We start from the raw sequence: 26,127 nt of genomic DNA on the forward strand, positions 1-26,127 counted from the left end.
AGCTAACAACGAAGTTATTTTGATAAAACTAAATAAAAATAACGTTAGACTAATGATTAAATATCGCTAAGCTAAACTATGTAGGTAATATGGCACAAAATTTTGATAATATTAAAATTGTGCGTGACATATAACAATATATTTTTATTGAAGTACTCTCAGAATAATGTATAGAGTTGAATACTTACGCTGTCGAATCTCTAACCGACTGAGATCGAAGGTGTAATGAGTTTAAGCGGTTCCGTGCTTCGCTTGTTCCTCAGCTTGCATCTTAGTGCGAAGTGACGGGACGTCTTCCGGGATGCGGACGATTGTGTGGAATTTCTGAAATATATAAAGTTTTTATATGTATTGAATATTTTATAAATTTTTTTTTAAACGTACTATGAATAAGACAAAACAATCTGAACTACTTTACTTAGATAGATTAGAAGATACTTTTAACTAAATCATACGATTTGATAGAAAGTTTATGAAAAAAGTAGATGAATTTATTTTGATGTACTAAAAATTTATAAATAATCTAAAAAAAGTTTTAAAAGGCTTTTCGTGTTTTTTTTGTATAAGGTTATTTAAAATTTTAATATTATAAAATGAAGTACGAGGAAGACTCGTGCACGAATACAAAGACTAGACTACTAGAGATACTATCTCTTAGCAGACAAACGAAGGAGCAGTTGTTTTGTTTATACCTATAACTGAGGTAGGGCACAGCAGGAATTTCTTGCTCAAAATATGGAGCAGCCCGACTGGGGTAGTACCTCGACCTTACAGAAGACCACAGCTAAATAATACTGTTTTCAAGCAGTATTGTGTTCCTGTTGGTGAGTAAGGTGACCAGAGCTCCTGGGGGATTGGGGGTTGGGTCGGCAACGCGCTTGAGATGCTTCTGGTGTTGCAGACGTCTAAGGCTACGGTAATCGCTTACCATCAGGTGAGCCGTACGCTTGTTTGCCGAATTAGTGATATAAAAAAAAAAATACCACCACCTGACGGTAAGGACATTTGCAAAACCAAAAAAATCAAAAGGCTGGACCCTATCCCCACTGTTAGCGTAGCCCATTTCCAGAAGCTGTGTCAATCTTTTTCACTAAATTATAACAATGCCACTTGAGATCAGTACTATTTGTCTGTGATCTTCTATAAGGTTGAAGTACTGAAGTAGGGTTGCTTGAGATTTTGAGCAAAATACAATAATCATACTCAGAAGTTACATGGCAAAAGTTTTTCGTTGGTTGTATATTGTTTGTTGGATCTTCTGTAAATTTGACGTGCTTTTCCAGTCGGACTGCACCTGACTTCGAGCCATATATTTCCCTTTTTACCCTGTTTCAATAAAATATTACAAACTTACTCAGGAGTCATAATAAAAAGGCTTCATTAGACATATTTAGTTACAGAACCATCAAACTAACCTCCATATTGGTTCCGAGGGTTCTTGTGAGGGTAGGTGGCTGTGTTTGATTACATAACTCTGAAAAATAACCTTGCTTGGCCGCCTATTGCAACTGATGCAACTGTGTTACTTTCAAATGTAATTCTGTATTCTGTCAATTATGTATTGGTGTGCAAAAAATAAAAAAAAGCTGACCTCCATGTTGGTCCCGGGGGTGACCCGCCACAGGTACAGCATGTACCCGGGGATGCAGAGCATGGAGGACAGCGCGGTGAACCAGCCGAAGGCGTGCGACCACCACGGGTACTCGTAGCTCATGTACTTGATGGGCTTCCACTGCACCAGGTTGAAGATGAACACGCTCTGCGGATAGGGAATACCAAGTATGACTACTACTGGTATTAGTATACCATCATACTTTATCAAAATTTATAAATGTACTATATCATATCGTAGTTCGATTGCCACTCGGGATGTATATTTGTTGTCTGGTTGTCATTCCTTGTAGATCTACCTGCCATGCCTCGGAGAGAACGTTAGTAATCGACCCCAGTTGTAATCACATACACTTGATAGTCTTAGTAGGTTACTCTTAGTAGGGAATATATCCATCAACCTGCAGTAGAGCAACGTGGAGAATTAAACACCGATTTTTTTCCTACATGGAGAAAGAAGCCTATGAACAATGAGATGCCATAAAAGAAAAGCTATATTTTTTTCTATTCAGACAAATTCTTAACTTGTGTGACTGGGATAATGGACGAATTTTATTGTTCCATGATGTATACGATTAAGAATAAAATATTTTAGTAATTAATATCCGGCGGCCCGTTGGTAAACTTGTCGTGTTCTGTCCAAATATTTCAATATTGTAATAAACTTAAAAATTACATTCATAGAATAATTAATAATTTTATAATTTCACTGAATTTTTAAAATATTTCGGTAACTAACAATATTATTAATATTAATAAAATATAATAATGCATTAAATACATATTAATTTGTTCATCATGTTTTTAAACTACTTACAATACAGATAGCGGGAGTGAATCCAACCCAGCAAAACTTCCACCAGATAGTTGGGTAGTATCCGATCATTTCTTTAATTCCATCATAGAAGCGGTTCACGCCAAACGCCCAGGAGATGGAGACGCATTCGAAGAAAATGAGGAACAATAAGCAGAAACCGGATACAGCATAGGAGTCCAAGATTTGGAACACGTACATACCACCCTAGAAGAAATTACTAATTAATGAAATTGAACCACAAGATCTAAGAAAAAATAAATGAGACTGTTAACAAATCACATTATATTGAGTGAAGTAACATATAATATAAAATTTGTATTGATAAAATCAAACTGTTTTTTAAATATTAGATTTCTTAATCGACTTACAAGTTGCATGCTGTATCTAAATTCAACAACAAATGTTTGCATATAATTGTCATAATGGCACATCATTCAGCTCTTAAACGATTACAGAACTAAATGACTTATTATTCATTATTACTTTCTTTACAATTATCCTACGCTCTGGTTGATGTTCGTTAGATTCACATTCGATATCTATCATAATTTGTTTTCTATATTGTGTCCTAAACCCAAACCGAAAGTTTATCTAGAAGATATCTCCATTCTAGCATAATTGCAACGAAGTGAAATATACAAAGTAAGGTTAACCTTACTTTGTATATTTCACTTCGTTTGCTACTTTTTTTTTCGTTCAATGGTATCAAATAAAAAGTAATATTCTTATTTCTACTTTCTAAAATTTACCTCAGAAATACAAGAAAGTCCGACCAGGTAAGATATAACGCAAGTAATAGCGATGAATATTTCCTTTCTCCTTCTCAATAGTTTGGGCCATTCGTCGATCACCGCAGTGATGAAACCTTCCATGGTGCAGAACTGACTGTCCAGGCCTATTAACAGCAACATAAAGAAGAAGAGACACGACCAAAGAGGAGCGCCTGGTAGTTGTAGAACTGCTGATGGATAGGCGAGAAAAGCTAAGCCTGGACCTGCAAGAAAATATTTAGTGCTTATAATAGAAATTGCCAGATTTTGTTTAGTTTGGCAATGTAAGACAGGCAAAAAAACACAATGTCTTAACGGTATTAAATGTATAGGTTAGCAAGTCTTGGAAAGTTTAGTTTTTATAATCCAGTAACTACAATGACAAATGTGTTTTTTTAAAGCATTTCCGCAACACATCGATAAAGTTTGACCTTGAAAAAATGTAAACTGTACAGCCAGCGATAAAACAGTATCGGATTTTTTCATTATTCTGCTTTTGGCTTAAGATTTTAAATTTAATCCGTTCCAATAATTATTTCTTACACAAAATGTTGAAAATATAACAATTATTTAGAAAAAATAATCATACCTGATGCTGCAACTTCCGCTACGGGTCTTTGTTGTTCATGAGCCATAAAACCAACCACTGAGAATATGACGAAACCAGCAAACATTGATGTACTGGAATTCACTGAACATACTATCAACGCATCTCTGAAAGAAAAAGTAAAATTTTGCTATTATTCCTAACAAAATCAGATTTAAATATGAGTTATACAATAGTTTTATCATAATAAAGAGGCAGCCTAAAATCTAATTTTCTATGTAATAGATTTCGTGAATACTGATTTACAAAATATATCACACCAACGAAATTTATTTTCGCGATAAAGCCAACTTTTGTATTTGGTGCGATGATGATTGTGGTTTGTATTTGATTTTTTTTTGGGTACATTAAAGAATATACTATTATTATTAATATTCTTTTTACTCCTTAATTACCTAACCTTTATGGGGAAACCAAGAATTTATTGAAATGTCATATAACAATATTATAAGCATAAAACAACAAGCTAAAGAATTAGACTTTAAGTAAAGAATTTTATCACTTTCATCATCTAGATATTATACAGAAACAGTTTAAGAAGTAGGAAGAAATGTCATATAAAAAGACTGAAAAAGTAAAAGAAAACAAACTCAAAGAGACATACTTGTAAACGTTGTTAGTGAACTTGTTATAACTCCCGAGAGCCACTAAAGTTCCCAAACCGAGACCGTAAGAGAAGAATATTTGTGTGACCGCATCTATCCATACTTCGGATTCGAAAAGTTTCGACATGTTTGGCATTACGTAGAACTTTATACCTTCTATCGCTCCGGGTAGAGTTATACCTGTTTGGAGAATAAACATTACATTCTTAGCTATATTTGTATATATAATCTTTATTTAACTCACCTATATACAGTAACTATTATCTCCCTCTTTCTACATACATACTAATATTTCCTACTATATTAACAATGATTACAAATTTTTTATGTCTTTAGTTGTTCTAGAAATCTCTAAATTTATTACTCCATCAAAATTGAAAGTTAAGAAAACGAATAATTAGATCAAATTTTACGCCATTTCCTCATTGCAAACCTCACTTACCTCTAATAAGCAAAACGGTCAACAAGAAGTAGGGGAACAGAGCAGTAAAATAGACAACTTTGCCGGTCCACCTCACTCCCTTCCAGATACAGAAGTAACAGAGCACCCAAACTAATAGTAGAGTACCCGCTAGTTCCCAACGAATGTTCCCAATGTGTTCGATACCGCTCGATATTTGGAGAGCACGACGTCTGAAAAAATACTTTATATTAGTAATAAATAAAAAATATATTATGTAACTAAATTGAAACAACACGTCTAAACCAAAAGAGTGAAGACTTTAATTATGTCTTGTAATTAATGAAAACGACGATGAAGGAGTGTTTAGTGAGACGGTAGGTGATAATGAAAAACCTTTATTGCTCAAAAGAATTTATGAAATATAGGTATATGCAAAGCAGTTGACGGCGTGTACGGCATATCATGGTGAGATTTGCAAACTAGCTAGCCCTTTAGTACAATTTCCATAAGCCCTGACAAAACCCTGCTTTTGCGATGCTGGTTTTATTCCTACCCTAAGTCTGAGTGTAATGTAAATTTTTTTAGATACATATTATTATTATATTAATCAGCATTTCTTTCAAAGAAAAAAAAATATCTACATAAACTGGTTATTACCTAAAACACAAGTAAGCAAATTCAAAATATTAAAAATAATGAGACTTACTCCCAAAACTCTTTCACAGGGTCCGAAAGGACGGCTTTGCTTACATTCTTGCCATTCAGGGTACAGAAGGTATTCATGTCGAAATCAGACCAACAAGTAAGGTTCGTTCTGTCGTAAGGGTTCACACAGGTATCTGTATTCCAATAGTTGTCACATGTACGCCATGGAACATCTGAAATTAAATAAGTTTTGGCAGCCATTATAAAACAGACGAAAACTGCTAAAAATATGAAAAATATAAAAGCTACAATTTTAAACAATTGCATTCATCTCGCATTATTAACAAAGTATTAAGTTTAGTGGAAATTTACTTGATTTGACTCAACTATCTCACTTTATAATTAAAGCGAAAATCCTAAGATCATACCAACCTGATCGCATAGACATGAAGAAGTAAAAGATAGCCCACGCTAGAATTACAATATAGTACACATTCATCCAGCAAGACATCACTGCGGCGGCGTAACCAATTCCTAAAAGAAAAAACTGATAAATTTCTGGTAATTTTAATAATTGTTCAAAGCATCAAAAACCTTCAAGACTGAAATCATTGTTATTTGGAATAATTAAATATAACTGCTTCTAAAGCTGTAAGATGAAGCATTAATTAAATAATTGCTTGCTATCATTTATTCTTTTGTTATACAAAGAAAAATTATTTTGAGAACTTGAACAGCAAATGATTCAAATTAGTTTTAATTTTCAATGACATTTGATTTAAATTTTCAAATCTTCTTTTTTAAGAAAGATAACTTTGAATTACAAAAATATCTTGTTTTTTTCTACTTTTTTAAATACTCTCATCTTACTAACCTTTGAAAATCGGTGCAATCTTGAATACGCCTAAACCGCCGATCGTAAGCATCTGTCCCATGGCTAGTTCCATGAAGAACATCGGTATACCAGCAAGAAACAGCGTTAAGAAGTAGGGTATCAAGAACGCTCCGCCACCATTCTTGTAGCAGAGGTAAGGGAAACGCCAGACATTACCAAGACCTATAGCTAGACCTATGACGGAGAGAATAAAGTCCAGCTTGCTACCCCATGACCCTCGTTCAGGAAGATCTGATTTTGACTTTTTCGGAACGCTGAAAAAACATTTACTCTTGATAAATGGCATAATGGTTGATGAACATAACCAATAGAATTATTAGAATAAAATATATGTAATCAATAGTTAGGTTCACATTAAGTACTGACTCTATCATCATGATTTTTTTAACTATCATATATCATTATGATTTTTTTAACTAGTCTGGCCATAAATACTGTTACATAAAAACTTTTCTTTTTTGAAATTTTCAATTATTTTGAAATTGGAACACGTATATTATTTTAAAAACTTATTTCGTTTTTCGCCATTACACATATTTTTTCGGGTTCATTATCAAATTACAATATGGAATAGGGTGTTAAAGAAAATAGGATTGCATTGATCGCCTTGCACAAAGTAGGTACGGAGCCGTCGATCAAATTCCAGACACTTCAAAAGCTTGGTATCAGCCGTATGGTCGTATATCGTATTATCAACAGATACAGCAACACTTCGTCTGTCGAAGACCAGAAAACATCAGGGTGGCTGCATGTTGTTAGAAGTACAAAGGCTGTTAATGCTGTTAAAGCCAGAATTCGTCGAAACCCCATTAGGAAGCAAAAAATCTTATCGCGAGAAATGAAGATTCCCGCTAGGACTCTGTCGCGTATTATAAAACAAGACCTGAAGCTCGCTGCTTATCGTCGATATACAGAACATGCCCTAAATCAGTCAAAATCAATTAAAGAGAGTGGAAACGCCTTCAAAACGCCTTCTGTCGCGATACGCAAGTGAAAGGCACAGAAATATCCTCTTTACCGATGAAAAAATTTTCACGATTTAATAATAATAATAAGAATAATAAGCGTTTATTTCAGACGTGTACATCCATAGTGTATTAGTGTGTTAGTAACAATATTTACTTATAATCTATGTTAGTTATTGTTAGTAAGATAATAATAAAATAAAATAAAAGAAAATTAAGAACACTACAATAAGCAAAATGATAAAGTATACGCTCACAGTTCTAAAGAAGCTGCTCAAGTTGTCGGAAAGGTACAACTTGATCATCATCCTGCATCAATGATGGTTGGTGGGGCGTGTCTTATCAAGGAGTCACAAAACTACATTTTTGTGAAAAAAGAGTTAAGACTTCAGCCAAAGTGTATCAAGATACAATCTTGGATCATGTTGTGAAACCTCTCAACAATACACTTTTTAAAGATATACCGTGGACTTTCCAGCAGGACTCTGCACCTGGGCACAAGGCAGGAACTACCCAAGCCTGGCTTGAAACCAACGTTCCGGACTTTATAAGAGTTGAAGACTGTCCCTCCTCATCTAGCCCAGACCTCAACCCTTTAGACTTCAAATTATGGTAAGTTTTAGAGGACATGGCCTGCTCTAAACGACACGGCGACATTGAGTCTCTTAAAAAATCTTTGGAGCAAGCAGTGGCGAAATTTCCCTTGGAAACAGTGCGTTAATTTATAGATTCGTGGCCAAACAGATTAAAGGCCTGTATAAAAGCTAAAAGTGGCCATTTTGAAAAGAATATTTTTTTATTTTTTGCTGAGATGTTAATAAATATGTAGGTATAAATTTTAATAATATTACATTACTTCATTTAAATAAAAATACATATTCATTTGTAACAGAACTTATGGCTGGACTAGGTATATAGACCACATAGCAAACATGCTTACGGTCCGCCTAATGATAAACATTTCACTTAGTTTATGGTCATCCTTAGCACCAGGACCCTAGCCTATCAGTACCTGCAACACCAGGTATTGCATGTGCCTTGATCATCACAGGAACAAAATAATTTTTAAAAGCTGTATTATTCGGCTGTAATCGTGTGCATGGTTGAGGTAGTTTCCCAGTCTGGTATCATAGAAAATTCGAGCAAAACATATCTACAGTACCCTACCTCAATAATCTGACTATAATGATTTATCTTACCTGGGCTTACTGACTCCTTGAACGGTCAATTCGATGTCATCACCACGTGCATCATTTTTGGTATCCATTTCTTTATCTTCTTTTTAAACTCCTTCGAAATCTACACTTTCTCTTCTTGTCTCACAATCTTTGTTTCCCTCACCAGCAAATAATTTATCAGTCAAGGGAATTGTATTAACATTTTTATAGAAGTACGTCGACTAGAAATGTATCTTTGTACTGTTCAGAGTAATTTTCTGTAACAAAAAAAATAAGCTTTATTTAGTTATTAAGTGTATAAATCATTGATTGAAATAACTTAACTAATTAAAGAAGAAATTTGTAGACTATGTTATTACAATTTTCATTTTTTTCTGTTTGAAGAAATTCATGATGGTAAAACGAGGTGTGTTTTCTTTTTTAACGGAATAATCACAACGTAAAATGTTATGCGCTTGCTTCTCCCCTAATAATACAGTAAGAATAATGAAGATACAAAAGTTACAAAAAGGACTGTTTAAAAAATAAAATATAAAAGGACAGGCTTCTTAGGAGAAACCATCAATGAAATCGTTGCACTATGTAAAGTCATCGAGACGACAAAAAAATATCATCAAATCACAAAAATAATTGGACTCATACCAAACAATACACCATCAGAATCTATACATATAATAAAATGGTAAGAAAGTCGAAACTGTACATTGAATATTTTTTTAAAAGAATACTTGGGGTGTGATTTACAGTCAATATCGAAGACAAAAATATAGTTTTTTGAATTTTTGTCTGTTTGTCTGTATGTATGTCCGGAATAAATTTAGCTAATAAGCTCAAAAAGTACTGCATGGATTTACTTCAAATTTGGCACGAACATTATTAAGAAGTCGGGTCAACATATAGGCTACATATTATCACAGTTACCTACGGGGAACGAGCAGTGAACCTTTATTTCTTCAACGCATTCTGTAACAGTGTAATCTAACGAGGCGTATTTGAATGTTGTTATTATTATGTTAATAACCATGCTATAAGCTAGCTTCACACTATAAATAAAGACATTCTGTAGTATATTTAGTATCAGCATTGCACCCGTGCGAACCCGGGGTGGATCACTAGTCAATAAATAAATCAAAAACTTACAACGGTTATTAAGATCTGAAGTAACTAATATGCCAACCATTACTAAATTTAAATTGGATAATAGGATAACGAGTGAAGATATATTTAGTCATAGTTCAAGCGACCAGTGCCCGTAACCTCGTGGACTGGGACGTTGGACCAGGATATTTGTACTAAATGGTAAATGGTAATCAAGTTATCTGGTGGTTAATATTGATTGCCAGAAAATTTTCAGCACCGTAGGAGCCAAAATGCTTTGTTGATTTTTAGATATGAAAGAGGGGCTAAAGAAAATAATGTGCTAGATAGATGATGGCTGTAGTCAATTATCTATAATCTAACTTTATTGGAACAAAAAGTTTTGACTGTCAGCTTGTATATTTCCATGTATAATATATATATTATGTACAATATTGTCTAGGATGATAGTGATTATGCTTTTTTAATGACATGATCTTGTTATGCGGGCAAAGAGGGCATTTACTAAGTTTTGGCATAACAAGTTAAATGAAGCCCGTGACCAACATTTGTGACGACATCGAAACATCGAGAGTTTCGAAATGCGAATCACGATGAGACCCTTGTAGATTTTTACAGCGTAAAGTATTATAAACGAGTACTCCGCCACTACGCTGTTCTGTTTACATTCCCGAAGTAAAAGCGTTTGATAAGACCATGTATGGCTTAAAAAAAGATTGTTGAATTTTTGTTATTTTTTTTTTTACTTTTAGATGACATCAATGTCCTTAATAGATAGATGTGGTGACTAGATATTCATGGGGTGGACTTAAGTTGACTTCTAATAATGGGCTTATTACTGTGTTACTCGGAGTTGGGAATGTGTCCGCCAACTTGCAGTGGAGTAGCATGGTAGATACCGTTTTAATATGAGGGCAGTAGGATTTAACAGGATGAATTAACCAAATTTTATTAGTATAAATTTACACACATAAGAAGGAAAAATAACCGCTCTGGTGTCGTGATGCGAGTTGCCTAAAACACCGACAGTTTGCGGGTTAGATTCCCGCACGGGAAGCATATTTTATTCGCACAAATATTTCTTTCCGGTTTGGATGTTTGTCCTTGTGGGTCTCCCCACCGTGCCTCGGAGAGGTCGTCAAGCCGTCGGTCCTGGTTGTTGTCATAAATACCTGATAGCGATCGTTACTCATAGTAGGGATTATATCCACCGACCCGCAGTGGAGCAGCGTGGTTAATTAAGCTCAATTCCTCTACCTACGTGGAGAAAGAGGCTTATGCCCAGCTGTGGTAAATTACAGGCGCAATATTTGAATTATACTTTGGTAAAATTTTGTGAAGCACATCCACAAACGATCAATCAATAAACATAAAAATAAATCTGTATTAAGGACACATATATATATATCTATAATATATATAAAAGCGAAAGGTCATTCATTACGAAATCTCCGAAACTATAACACCTAGAAACTTTAAATTTGGCAAATAGGCTCCTTATAGGACGTAGGCATCCGCTAAGAACGGATTTTATGAGAAACGACCCCTAAGGGGGTAAAACGGGGGTTGGAAGTTTGTATGAAAGTCCTATGTTTTTGAAGTAAGAAACTTGAAATTTAAAATGTATGCCTTATAGATGATGAGAAGGTGTCCAAATAATGTATCTTTAGAAATCAACTCCCTTTTGGGGTTAAAACGGGGGATGGTAGGTTGACTCACTCATCACGAAATCTCCGAAATTATAACACCTAAAAAATTGAAATTTGGCAAATAGACTCCTTATAGGGCGTAGACATTCGCTAAGAACGAGGTTTTATGAAATTCGACCCCTAAGGAGGTAAAACGGGGGTTGGAAGTTTGTATGAAAGTCCTATGTTTTTGAAGTAAGAGACTCGAAATTTAAAATGTATGCTCTATAGATGGTGAGAAGGTGTCCAAATAATGTATCTTTAGGAATCAACTCCTTTTTGGGGTTAAAACGGGGGATAGTAGGTTGGCTCACTGATCACGAAATCTCCGAAAATATAACAGTTACAAACTTGAAATTTGGCAGGTAGGCTCCTTATAGAACGTAGACATTCGCTAAGAACGAATTTTACGAAACTCGACCCCTAAGGGGGTAAAACAGGGGTTGCAAGATTGTATGAAAGTCCTATGTTTTTGAAGTAAGTGACTTGAAATTTAAAATGTACACTCTTTAGATGGTGAAAAGGTGTCTAAATAATGTATCTTTAGAAATCAACACCTTTTTGGGGCTAAAACGGGGGATGGTAGGTTGAGTCCCTCATCACGAAATATCCGAAACTATAACAGCTACAAACTTGAAATTTGGCAGGTAGGTTCCTAACAAAGCGTAAACATCCACTAAGAGCTGATTTTACTAAACTTGACCCTTAAGGGGATAAAACGGGGGTTGGAAGTTTGTATGAAAGTCCTATGTTTTTGAAGTAAGAGACTCGAAATTTAAAATGTATGCTCTATAGATGGTGAGAAGGTGTCTAAATAATGTATCTTTAGGAATCAACCCCTTTTTGGGGTTAAAACGGGGGATAGTAGGTTGGCTCACTGATCACGAAATCTCCGAAAATATAACAGTTACAAACTTGAAATTTGGCAAGTAGGTTTCTTATAGGATGTAGACATTCGCTAAGAACGAATTTTATGAAACTCGACCCCTAAGGGGGTAAAACGGGGGTTGGAAGTTTGTATGAAAGTCCTATGTTTCTGAAGTAACAGACTTGAAATTTAAAATATATGCTCTATAGATGGTGAGGAGGTGTCCAAATAATGCATCGTAATCTATAATCTATAATATATATAAAAGCGAAAGGTCACTCACTCATCACGAAACCTCCGAAACTATAACAGCTACAAACTTGAAATTTGGCAGGTAGGTTTCTTATAGGGCGTAGACATTCGTTAAGAACTGATTTTACGAGAATCGACCTCTAAGGAGATAAAACGGGGGTCGGAAGTTTATATGAAAGTCTTATGTTTTTGAAGTAAGAGATTTAAAATTTAAAATGTATGCCCTATAGACGGTGAGGAGGTATCCAAATAATGCATCGTAATCTATATATATAAAAGAGAAAGGTCACTAACTCACTCATCACGAGAACCCAAAAACCGCTGGATGGTCCCATCCATCCAGGATGGACAAAGATGAAATTTAGCAGGGAAATAGATTATAGTTAGTAGACGTCCGCCAAGACCGGATTTTGCGATATTCCACCGCTAAGGGGGTTTAATTGGGGTTGATAGTTTGTATGAAACACATACAGCAGCTATAAGTTCGCCTGATAGGTCCCCGATGGTTATAGTCTTGTCTTACGTCTTAAACTTTACGGTCTTTTCTCTTAACATCCAAAAATATTAAAAAAAAAAATAAGAAAAATCCATCGTGGAATGTGACCATAAATACATTTATACGAGATTCTTGTATATTAGATAAATAATTTATTAAAAAATATAAAGCCTAATTATATCAATGTACATCACACACAGCGACAAATATTTTAATACTACAAACATGACCATTTCAAAATTTCAACCTTTGCATACTTTGCTATTGTTTTCAAGTAGGCACTTATTAATAATGTCACCAACGAGTAAAGACATTGTATTTTAAATAAGAATAACTTCCCATTATACTAATTAAAGATCAGTGTAGTGCATCAAGGAGAACCTTGTGAGTACTATAGACGGAGTTAATTACTTTTTTACTATACTACATAATTTACTCTAGTCTAAGGTATTAACTGCAAAGTATTTATAACCACTTTTTAAAAGTCAGTAATTTATCACATAGAATATGTATGCGAACATGTGCGAAGAATTCTGGCATATTTTAGCATTTTAACTTTTGAAATTACAAAAAAATTAAAACACTTAATGTTTTTTTTTACTCTGAATTGAATAACAATTGGGATCAATATTAGTGTTAAGTATTTAGCAGAAAACAAAACAAAAATAAGCAAGATATAAATTTAAAAAAATGTACAAAATTTGAATATACTATAATATATTGATAAACGCGTTGGTGCAGTTTGTAGTGGTCCGTTTACTGTTCCGCCGGTTGCGGGTTCGATCCTCGCCTGGATCTGGGTGTAATATTCGTATTTAATACATTTGTTATTTCTATGTTTATTTTTCAAATAATATTTAGCTATAACAGACGGCTGTTACCTACAACACAAACCTACCATAGGAACAGACGACCATTGGTGTATGTTTAAAAAAAAAATACCACTATCAGACTCCAATAATTAATCTCTGTATACGTAGAATATTTGAGTACGTAATCGTTCTTTACTCTAAAAACATATAATAGTAAAAATATTTTGTGAAATAATCAAAAAATGCCGATACTGTACATAGCATACTCGCATTGTTTTACCCCTCAATTCCACTACCGTTGAAATTAATACCTATTGTTCCGACCAAACGTCTGAATTTCACTTAAAATTTATAAAGAAGCCCCCTTACGCTGCTTTAACAATCACAATGGAAAACTCGCGTTTCTACACTATTTTGATTTTACTAATTGTATAAAGATCATATGCATATCTCAACAAAAATTTATACAATAACTTTTTTAGTAATAATATCTTCAGTTAAGTTTAATTACCTACCATTATAGATACATATATAATTAAATAAATAGTTCCTAAAATATCATCAAGTATTCACAATAATTTAAAAAATGCCAATGATGATAATACTATCAGATTTTTCCTTAAGATTTCACTAAATTGGAGAATCTAAATCGTTAGAAATTTTTCATTTAAACGTCTACCCTCTAGATTTCACAATTTTATCGCTAGTAATAACTAAAATTGAGGATTTAAATCGTTTAAAATTAAACCGCATACTACGCTGCGGTCCTCAAATATTTTAAAATTAAAGAAACAATATTTTATTTATTTATTTATTTATTTATTTATTTATTTATTAAGAAACAATATTTTATTTTTGTCTGTTGAAGATTTTTGTAGCTTTACTTTTAGAGTGTAAAATATATCCCCCATACTGCTCAAACTACAACGGTAATATAAAATCGCCTTCATAGTGTTTTAAAACTATACTAGTAAACTTACTATAAAATTGAAACACACACAGCACCACAGTACACTATAACAGCACACACACCAACATTGTCATACACTAAACACAATACCGGTACGTGGAACCGAACTCCCGAATCCTGAACGCAACAGCAAACGTCAAAAGCGACAAGATGGCGGCGGAGAATTTGACAGGTGCGTGTTGTCCTGCCACATGCTTGAACGCGAATGTGGTATTACTGACTACCATCGCACCCACTATACTATGATTCTACATGTGAACCCTGCAACTGTCAGTCGTTGAAAGAATTTATGAGCGTTGTTCGTTCAACAATTCTGACCCTCCGGAAGGTGTTGGTGATCGCTGGGGATCATCGCGGGAGCTTGATTCGCTGACGTTGTCGACTAGATAAATTGATCGGCGATTGTTATTTCTACGTAGACATTTGTTAGATTGTTGAAATCATTTGATTGCGTCAAACAACTACTGCCCGTTTTATGGCCACTTGACTCTTCTAAGGTCTTGAACTGGTGTTTCAATTATATTTCTAGGATATATTTGAAATTTTCAAATAACTCTAGATTACAGTCATATTAACTCAATTGCATAAAGTTTTGTAATTTTTTTCCATTGATTTTTCCGAAATAAAATACAATTCACCGCTAATATTTATTTTTAAATAAATCAATGCTATCCCACATGAACAAACTATACGCAACCTAGATTTCTTATATGAAATATTTAAATTTTCTTAGGAAACGGCGTAAATATGTATAAAATTCCACGCGGAAGAAGTCGCGGGTACAGCTAGTGTACAAATTTGGTACTACAAATAATTTACTCTCCTTGAACTGAATAAAGAATTAAGAACGATATATTCTTACTGCCGATGCCGTAACCACACAGCAAGTAATCATGTTTAAAAAATATAAATAATATCAGAAAGGTTGTATTGACACCTTCTTCCGCTCCGTCAGAAAAAAACCACGAAAAGAAATGCGCCCATGTCAAGTGTGAAAAGCCTTACAAAGTCGATACGTAAATACGTCCCTTACATTCTGTATTTGTGACAAGAAACTACATTTATTTTACGCGGAATAGGTATGAAATGAAACGGAAATAGAGAACATTTCCACGTAAAATGTTTGGAAAATAAAAATAGTCTATTGAATTTTTTGTTTGGTTATTTACCAAAGCAAGGGCTTGAAGCTTTGTATTCATATAGATTTCTTCCTCTTTTTATGACTAGGATGGCAAACCAGTGTCCAGTCACCTGATGGTAAGCGATTACCGTAGTCTTTAGAGGCCTGCAACACCAAAAGCATCATAAGTGCATTGCCAACCCTCTACCCCAAAATTTGCCCTCCTGGGGACTATTAATTTGAATGTGATCTTTTGTAAGCAATTAAATATTTACTACGCATCTTGGTACTGATTTTGTGGAAACTTATGGACAAAATTCAGATATAGGTTTTCGTTGTTGAATAATCACTTAAACGGAGCTTAACGGTCGTTCAGTTTCCGTTTAGTGTCAATAAGTAACATTACTATATTAAAGGTAAAATAATATAATATGAATGAAGTATAAAAAAATACTGGAGTCAGACACAGCAGGAAATATCCTGCTCTAAATCTGGAGCTGTCCAACTAAGGATGTACCTCGAACTTACAGAAGAACACAGCTAAATAATACTGCTTCCAAATAGAGTGGAGTTTGGGGTTAGGGTCGGCAGTGCGCTTGCGATGCTGTAATGTATGTAGGTTCACGCGTAACTTTCGGACGACACCATCAAAATGAATAATTCTTCATAGTTTTTATGAAAGAAAATTCAAAAATTTATAAATTCACGAAAAAAACATGGTTGGACAAATTGCACTAGATCAGCTTATACCTGTGTATGTTCTTACCGCGCAAAATAAATTGAAATAAAATAAAATGTCCATATGACTATTTTTCAAAACAACAAATGTAGATAAAATACAATAAAAAACCTACATTTAATCTAGGTTAAGACTGTCACATTGCCCTATACCCGAGTTCTAAGAAATACACACATATACAACAAAATAATTACTTTTCTTACCTCGACGTTACTTCCTTTTGTCTCTCATTTAAGAAACATTTTCCGTAAACAAAAGAAAAAAGTTAGTCTTATTTAATATTAGGTATCTAGAGCACGAACTGTTCTTATTTGAACACAAAGATTTTATTTTTAACATTTTTTATTTTTCACGAATTATTTTCTATTCTTAAGTTATCATTATAAATCTTATCATATAAAAACTGGCAACAGAAGGCTACAAACAAAAAGGTGAAATAAAAAATTATAAATAAGTAAACACTTAAGGAGAGTATAGAAAAGCTTAAGTCGTGTTGAATTTTTGCCAATTCAATTGATTAACGTGTTTAAAAGTTAGAGAAAGAGTATACTTAAATTTGCATGTGTGTGTACTGGCATAATTAAAAAAAAATGTTTAATTATTATGGTTTGTGGTGTTTGTTGTAGTTATTACATTGTTAATATTAGGAGTTCCTAAGTTTTTCTATTAAAAATATACGAATGAAAGGCCGTACAAGAGTTATATGGTTAAAACTATATAATATTAAACGCTTAATCTTAAAGGACTTAAAGGACTTTTCTTTTCGTCGTAATTTAAAACGGCTGAACTGCATGAAATTCTAATGTTTTAAAAATATCTATAATAGAAATGTACGTTGCATGGCCGTGCCCAGAATTTTGTAAGGTAACAAATAAATGTAAAAATCGATAAGTAGTAGAAAATTAAATTATATTTATTTACTGAAACTTTTCATTTACTCTTACTATTATCGAAGTAGTACACTTAGATAATAGCAAATATATATAATAGTAATGTACATAAAATTTCAAAAATATCAATTCTCAGATTCGAGTCAGAATGGGGCAAATGTCCCGCCTGGCTCCATCGTGAATACGCCCATAATATGTTGTATAATAATATAACTATATTTACTATATAAAATCTTGTGAAGACGCTTGATACCTTTTTATCTTAATAAGTCTTAATGGATTACAAACGCAACATTAAAACAAATGAACGGATAACACATTTGAAGAACATAAATTACTAATTTATTTATTTTTACACAAGTACCCAAAAGCGGGTAATCATTTGTAATCCAAATAAATACTTTCTTTAGTGAAAACGTAAAGAACATTTTTGAACAGTCATTTTACATATTAAAGATACTGTAGTAGATAGCTGTGCACCGCGCTTTCACCCGCGTTAATTTAAGGAAAGTAGTTGCCTATAACCTTCATCACTATATCTCTATATCTTCTAATGATTGTCCCATAAAAATTCAACACAATTATCTAAACAAAAAGAATTTGATCGCAAAAAATTGTCGTATTTAATAAAAAAATGTTTGGGTATTTCATATTTATCTGGGCGTTAGATACTCGGACACGGTAAACATGGTTTTTCGCGTAAAACCCCGATTTAGTGGAAATTTCGGGATAAAAAGGAGCCTATGTTTTGCCTCCCAACCTTTTTTGTCCTATAATGACTATCCCATAAAAATAAGTTCAGCCGCTCCGAAAATAAGCCAACAGAAAGACAGACAGACAGACAAAAATTAGAGACCACGGTACGGTACGTGAAATGATGATTATAATAATGATAGTAACTACGAAAATGAAAAGAACGGATCGTCAGAGAATGTGTCCCAGTGTGGCATGCAAAAAGTGCATTTCAAGACATGTGCAATCAATAGGATTTGGTCCTAAATACAGCTCGACATTTCGAAATAGATAATATCGTGGCTCTGCGACTTGTCAAATCGACGGTGCACACAATTTTTCATGTAAAGCTAGAACGTCAAGTTTGAATTTACCATCTCGTGCCCAAAGAAATTTGTTCGTATACTGGAGCTAGTAAAGACCTGTATCCTTTAAGTAATTTCAAACACCTGTGTCTGATTTTTTTAATAGGTATAGCTTCTGCGCGCGACTTCGTCAGCGTGGACCAGAGGCGCGCGCAATATTTGATCATAATTTTGCTGCGATGTTATTTTAAAACTGCGATATCTCCTGAGATACTAATTGAAATCGATTTGTGTAAAAGGCTATTATGTTTTAAATTAAATACTTGTAAGGAATAACGTATTTATTTAGATAAATATCATGTTTATAAAAACATCTTCGCAAATAATGCATTATTTTAGAACAAACTTGGTTAGCATAAAAATTTAGTTATAGTGAGCCAACCTTAAAAGATAGATATTTGCTATCGTGTGTCGTGTACGTGAAACTTTAACTGTTTTCACAGCGCACGTAGCGGAAGCTCTCAAAAGGAAAAAAGAACCCCCGATTTTGAAACATTATTCATTGGTGCTCCGCTCCTTTTGGTCTTAGCGTGATGATATATAGCCTATAACCCTCCTCGATAAATGGGCTATCTAACACAAAAAGAATTTTTCAAATCGGACCAGTAGTTTCTGAGATTAGCGCGTTCAAACAAACAGGAACAAACAAGGAAACAAACAAACAAACAAACTCTTCAGCTTTATTATATTAGTATAGATAATCATTTACAGTTAATTATTTACAGTAAAGGTGGAGCCACGGATTCGTATTGAAGACTACAGAAAATAATCGGCAAGAAGGCCTGTATCCAGCAGTGGACTGTGGTAGACTGGTTTGGACTGTATAATATAATATAACGTTATATATAATATAACGTTATGTGTAATATTATAACTTCAAATTTTAGTATCGTATTCGAGTAATGTGGTACTTCACTTTACCCGATCATCTCGAGTAACGCGACATCGCACTCACCAAAACATCACGCGTATATTTCAGTTAAACATTAACAAAAAATGTACCATAACATCGTGTTATATGACTGTTACCTAAACTTCTCGTGTATTTTTAAGTAAAGGAACATTCTACGTCACCCAAACATCTCGCATACTCTCGAAATATGAGTCTTTTAAATTTTGATTATTTTCGCTTTGCCTTCTTGTAACAAATTGTATGAATGCTAATCATCGAAGAGACAATAGCTAGATATTATTTGACTTAGCGTTAAATAAAGTTAGTAGGTTTATTTCAATGGATTAATGGTTTGATTAATGACCATACCATCTTCATTGTTCTAAGGTACAAAAACTAAGTAATATGTGGAACTTTAGGTATTTTAAAGTATTATAGATGTTATTTTATTAAAAATAATGCTCTAAGTAAAATCAGAAAAAAAACGCGGGCGGGTAATGGCAACTGCTCGTTCGTAAATACCTGATGTAGTTACAAAAATCGTTTGAAGCTACGAATATTAGGTAGCGTAATGTCCGAATACCGGATGTTCATCAAACAGCATGCCATGGTTTATTTTATTTGATGTTTTTATGTGACATACTACCCGTGAAATTGCTACCGTGCACAGTAGGTAGACAAATGCTGATAAAAACATGTGATGCTTAATTTGGTCGTGTAATATGTGCATACATATAATGCTACAGAATGCAAATATTTAACGGTAATGCGTATATTTCTAATCATCATCATCATCATTCCAGCCTATTGCAGTCCACTGCTGGACATAGGCCTCCACAAGTTCGCGCCAAAAATGCGTGAACTCATGTGTTTTGCCCATAGTCACCACGCTGGGCAGGCGAGTTGGTGACCGCAGGACTGGCTTTATCGCACCGAAGACGCTGCTGCCCGTCTACGGCCTGTGCTGTGTGGATACGGCACCAAAGAATATAGCCATCCCCTCTCTTCCCGTGGGTGTCGTACAACAAAGCGGCGATTAAGGGATAACAAGGTTCCACTACCACCTTGGAACTTAAAAAGCCGACCGATGGCGGGATAACCATCCAACCGCTGGCTTTGATATTTCTAATACATATATATTAATACACTAAGTGAAGAATCACATTTGTTGAAATTCTATAATATATTAAGTATTTACACTCATCGGCTCAATATGAAAATTGAAGCGTCTCTGTCACACAAATCAAAGGAAATTTATAACCATCACGCATACACGGGCATATTTGTTTTTTTGCTAAAGTCGTAAGAAAATTTATTGAAAAAACCCTTTGAAGATAAAGAGATAAAGACTTTTTGAAGTAAAACTAACTAAACTTTTTTACGGACTCTTAACTTGCGGAGTAAGCTGGTGAATACGTGACGAGAGCGTTAAAAGAAGTGTTAGGTGAGGCAAACGGAGCAAGAGAGAGAAGGGTGCAAGCAAACTTTTTCTTTCTCTCTTTCTCTCATAGCCAGTTACGTTTCGTATATCTAAGACTCAGTACAGGCCTATTGTGAAGGTTCATTGCTACAGAAGTTTTACTTCAGTCGTGCGGTCCAAAGGATACTCGTTTTTTTTTAAAGCTCTACCCTAAACATAAAAAATAAAATACTAGGATTCTCGTTTTCGCTTCAGTGTCACGTGAAAGAAATAGGTTTAAAAATATAAACAAATTATAACATAAATTAATAGCAGTATATATCATATTTATATCCCTTTCAGTTACCATTTATTAACAACTAGTGGTGTCCGCGACTTCGTCCGGGTGGAATTTAACAAAATAGTTATTGTTCAGTTCGCAGTTATAAAATAATAAAAAATAGCCTAAGTTACTCCTTCTTACATAAGCTATCTGCCAGTGAAAGTCCCATCAAAATCGATCCAGTCGTTTCAGATATTAGCCGGAATAAACAGACAGACAGGCAGGCAAAAATTGTAAAAAACGTTATTTTGGTATATGCACCGTGTATACATATGAATTTAGTAAAAAGAAGCGGTTAATAAACAATAGCGATAATATAACAAATACTCCAATTTTATTTATTTGTATAGATATAAAAATATATCAGATTAAAGAGTATAGAGGAATTCAACAACTATATTGATCTCTTGAAAAACTTGTTTTATAAAACAAACAATTCAATTAATAATATACAAATCATTCTACGTAATTATCAAAAAGAAAAACAAAGTTTTTATCAGATGATATAAGATTCAGCCTGTAACATCCCATTACTGGGCTCTTTCCCCGTGTAGGAGAAGGATTAGAGCTTTATCCAGCACTCTACTCTACTGCGGGTTAGCTGATATATTCCCTACTATAAGTAACGATTGCATATTGCAACCCATATTGTTGATCTGTTTTGTAAATGAAACAATTAAAATGAAACGCATAACAAGGGAGCAGTGTATAAGGGAACGTAGCAAAATGGCAAAGGACCCGAAATATTTAAATTGCGTGTATAAATGTACAGATTGTCTAAAGGGATGCGTTTTTAAGGAATCATACGTAAAACATGGAGAAATCACAGCAAGGTATGGAAAATTAACCGTTGACTTTGTTTATATTTTATTTATTGTGGTATGATGTAACAGTAGAAAGATCTCAATTAAATTTAAATAACAAAGCACATGACACGCATTACTGGATTAAAAAAAAATGTCGAAATCGGTCCACCCAGTTAACAGTTCTGCGGTAACATACAAAAAAATACAATCGAATTGAGAACCTCCTCCTTTTGATAATGAAAACAGTGCAGGTACTTAATAATAAAAAAAAAAACAAGAGTTTTCCACTAAGCACCATCAATACCATATTCATTCATTGGCCTTAGTCCGTCTATTGCAGACGATTTAGACAGTGTCAGACACTGTGTCGCCTAGGACATTCTTCAGGAAAACGCAAAGTTGAATCCATACAACTACAAATATTACGATTTAAATATTAATTATTATTATTTTAACCTATATGAATACTGGCTAACTTTTTGCAAAAAAATAAAATTTATTAAAAAAAAAATTAAAAAAATAAAATTTATAAAATTTATTATTTTTTCAATAAAATTACGACGAAAAGTCACTATCGTAAAGACAATCACAATCTGATTAAAAATTGAGAAAATCGTACTTTAGCCAATACTCCTATGTTTATATCGCTAGCTTAAGAAAATATTTTTAAAAGGAAATAATAAGCCCATAGTACAAACAGTTTTCACTGTAATTTTCCTCTATCGTTGTTTTTGTACTACAAATAAATAAATAAAATAAATTAAAAAAATAATTTAATACAGTTTTGATACTCAATTTCCCCAACTATTTTATATATAATAAACAAATGAACGTAATTTAGAATATAATTTTTATAATTTTGGTACTCACGATTTTCCCGCCCTTACTCTCCTGAAGTCGACACCTACGCGGTAGCGTTGCTAAATGTAGACAAAGGACGTGTTAAGAGAATACAGATTCCCTTATTTACGCATGCGTAAAGGACACACACCCTACTACGTATTTTCATTCTAATTAAGAAAAATATTGTTTAAAATTGAACTGTAGGAATACAAATTCTCTATTTTCCTTTTTTATACATCTCTTAATCTTGACGAAGGCTAATTATATTTTAGCTTTAAAAAAAATAATCGTTGCAAAATATTCGTTTTTTTTTAAAACTTCAAGAAAAGGATGAGGTTCTCAATTCGACTGTATGTTGCTACGTAACTTTTTACCTTGTGCTCCGATTTCGATAATTTTTATTTAATCAAAAGTGGCGCTTGTCATGTAATTTGTGAGTTATTTCCAATAATGCGTATTTACTTATCAATTTTTTCGTCGATCTACGTTGTCTTATATTACCCTATAGTTTTTTGCTACGTGTGCCGGTTTTGATGATTATTTTTTTAATCAAAAGCTAGTGCTTGTAGTGTGGTCCCATTTGAATTTGATCGAGATCTGATGAATATTTTTTTAAGTTATTTTTAATAGTTCGTATTGGTTTGACTATTTTATCGTCTAGCTACGTTGTATTACTTATCTATGTAAGCATGTGTAAACCTAATGTACATATATTTTTATGTAATTCAGTAACGACACACAACATATATGATGACATAAGTAATAAACTGTGCTCAACATAATATTCTAATAACACAAGAAAAAGGGCAATTTTAGTATTTGAAATCATATAGTAAATTCTTCAAAGTTAGTAAGGACTACATTACATCAAATCAAAACAGTCGTATATGCATTTATCACCAAAGAGTTTTGAATCTTATAGTTTGTTCATAAAGATATTTTTGAAATAGATTGTTCATTTTAGGGTTTAATGACACTTTCGTTTTCACTATTTAATTTAAATTATAATCAAAATATTAATGTTTACTTTCAGGTTTTGTCTGCGTCAAATTCTATTACAACGAGCGAATATTTTGTGTACAGTGCATATGCATATGACAAGTTCATTAAATAAACATGCTTGTATTCAACTTTTATTAAAATGAAAATTCAGCTGCATAAGTATACCTTGGTGCAAAGGGATGCTTCGAAAGTATTAAAAAGTCTAAGTTAAATATTGCTTTCAATTATTGTGTTGTGTTCTTGTAGTGAGTAAGGTAGCAAGAGCTTCCGGGGAGAATTAAGGTTATCAAGGCATCATAAAAAGTCTGAACCTTGTATAAAATAATTTCCGAAGCCTTTTAAATTCTAAATTACGTAAAAATAATAATTGTGTTTGCTGGTAAACGAAAAAAAAAAACGACTTCAATTACATCGACAAGTAATACAACGTAGGTAGACGAGAAAATAGTCAAGTAAATACGTATTATTAAAGATTACTTCAAAAGTTGTAATCAGATCTCGATGAAATTTAAATGTGACCACATGATAAACATCGGCTTTTGATTACATTAAAAATCATCAAAATCGATAGATACACTCAGTAATAAGTTATGCGGATTTTCGAGGGTTTCTCTCGATTTCTCTGGGATCCCGTTATTAGATCCTGGTTTCCTTATCACAGTACCACACTTAGGATATCTCATTTCTAACAAAAAAAAAAAAATTATCAAAATCGGTTCATAAACGACGAAGTTATTCCCGAACATACATAATATATATTATATATACCGCCATATATGCTATTTTAATTGAAACTGCTTTTTTATGACTATAAACTATGAAATAATAATTATTTCACTATTTCAATTTAAAAAAGCATAGGTACATTGGTGGTACAAACTGCGACTACCTAACAATTTACCTAAAAATTTAGGTATGATAAAAAATTAAACATAGTCCTCATATATATTAAATTTGTAAAAAAAATAAATAAATTTGAAACGCAATTCTAATACAAACATAATGTACCGTAACGTTCGTTTTTTTTTTATAGTTATCATACTAAGATAGGCTTGCGTTTGACCACTATTTCACCTGATGATAAGTGAAAATGCGGCCTAAGATAGAGTACGCTTACCTAGAAGTAACCTGTTCACTCGCGACTTAAAGATCCCCAGGTTGTATTTATCCGGAAACACAGACGCTGATAGAGAGTTCCATTCTTTGGCCGTACGCATTAAGAATTTACTAGCGACACGTTGTGTGCAATTATATGTTTTTACTTTCATTACTTCTCTTAAGGGAACTGTACTTTAGGATGAAAAGCTCAACAAGTTCCGGATTGACGAACAGATATAAAAACGGGTTTCATAGATATCTGTATATACAGACAAAAATGAAGAGTCCAAAATATCTTTGATGAGTAGAATCGGACCTGACCTGTTTTATTATAAGTATAAGACGTTCATCTTAATATTAAACAAGATTTAAAGTATAAACACTAATCCTAACATGAAATAAGATTTATTGACTTTTTAATTTTTTTCTATCAGAACCATGACTATTTATGAAAAATTACCTCAATGTTTGGCACTATTGTTATCAAAGCTTTTATTTATTCTTGTGACTGAAAATAAAAATTTTTTTTAAGATCCAAAGAAAATCCGATCCGAAAAAAATCTGTTTTCCGAATCGAAAAAAAAGTATCGTTCTAAATATCCGAAATGAACTTGTTAATATATTGTTAAAGAGATCCTTTAATGTCGTATAGCAAACTTTTTATGATATTTTAATTAAGCATAGAATAAAAATATTACACACATACATATACAAATTATATAAATTGAAATGATTACTTATGCAAAATTAATAATTACTCAAACATTTTAAAACAAACTTTATCAATTATTTGATTCTACAACTTCTTAAGAAATATAAAAAAAAAAAACCTTAAAAGAATTCTTCCCAGAGTTATGTTCTAATTTCAACTTAAATAAGACAACTCCATACCACCATACACCATGGGAACTAGGTCAAGAGATCGATACACATATTTACGGCACCCTTGGAAACCTGGAGAAGAGCCTTAACAAAGTTATTTCGACGTATTAATACCACGATTGAGTTACTGAACTTCTTTGCGTTTTTGTATTTGTTGTTCCTGTTTTGCTTTACAGGTAGGACGTGCTAGAAAGTATAATCTATTTTTTTATAAGTCGGTATTTTTTATTATTACTAACCGACTTCAAAAAAGAGAAGGTTCTCAATTCGATTTAATTTTTGTTTACAATATTGATTTGTATATAAAAAAAAATATTAAAAATTTAAGACCTGATT

At 33.1% G+C, this 26,127-nt stretch overlaps 1 protein-coding gene across 1 annotated transcript; it reads right to left on the reverse strand.

Annotated features, from left to right (window-relative positions):
- Positions 1-231: 231 nt before the first annotated feature.
- Positions 232-14,958, reverse strand: LOC123666505 (sodium- and chloride-dependent GABA transporter 1). Its single transcript, XM_045600587.1, has 12 exons — positions 14,691-14,958; positions 8,518-8,753; positions 6,333-6,607; positions 5,891-5,992; positions 5,520-5,691; positions 4,853-5,043; positions 4,410-4,590; positions 3,788-3,912; positions 3,178-3,422; positions 2,429-2,632; positions 1,592-1,759; positions 232-324 (listed from the first exon to the last, which is right to left on the reverse strand). The coding sequence occupies exons 2-12, from the start codon at positions 8,583-8,585 to the stop codon at positions 232-234; spliced, it is 1,824 nt and encodes a 607-aa protein (XP_045456543.1). The 5' UTR covers positions 8,586-8,753; positions 14,691-14,958.
- Between the last annotated feature and the right edge of the window lie 11,169 nt (positions 14,959-26,127).

This window comes from Melitaea cinxia, chromosome 26 (assembly GCF_905220565.1).
Source record: "Melitaea cinxia chromosome 26, ilMelCinx1.1, whole genome shotgun sequence".
NCBI lineage: Eukaryota > Metazoa > Arthropoda > Insecta > Lepidoptera > Nymphalidae > Melitaea > Melitaea cinxia.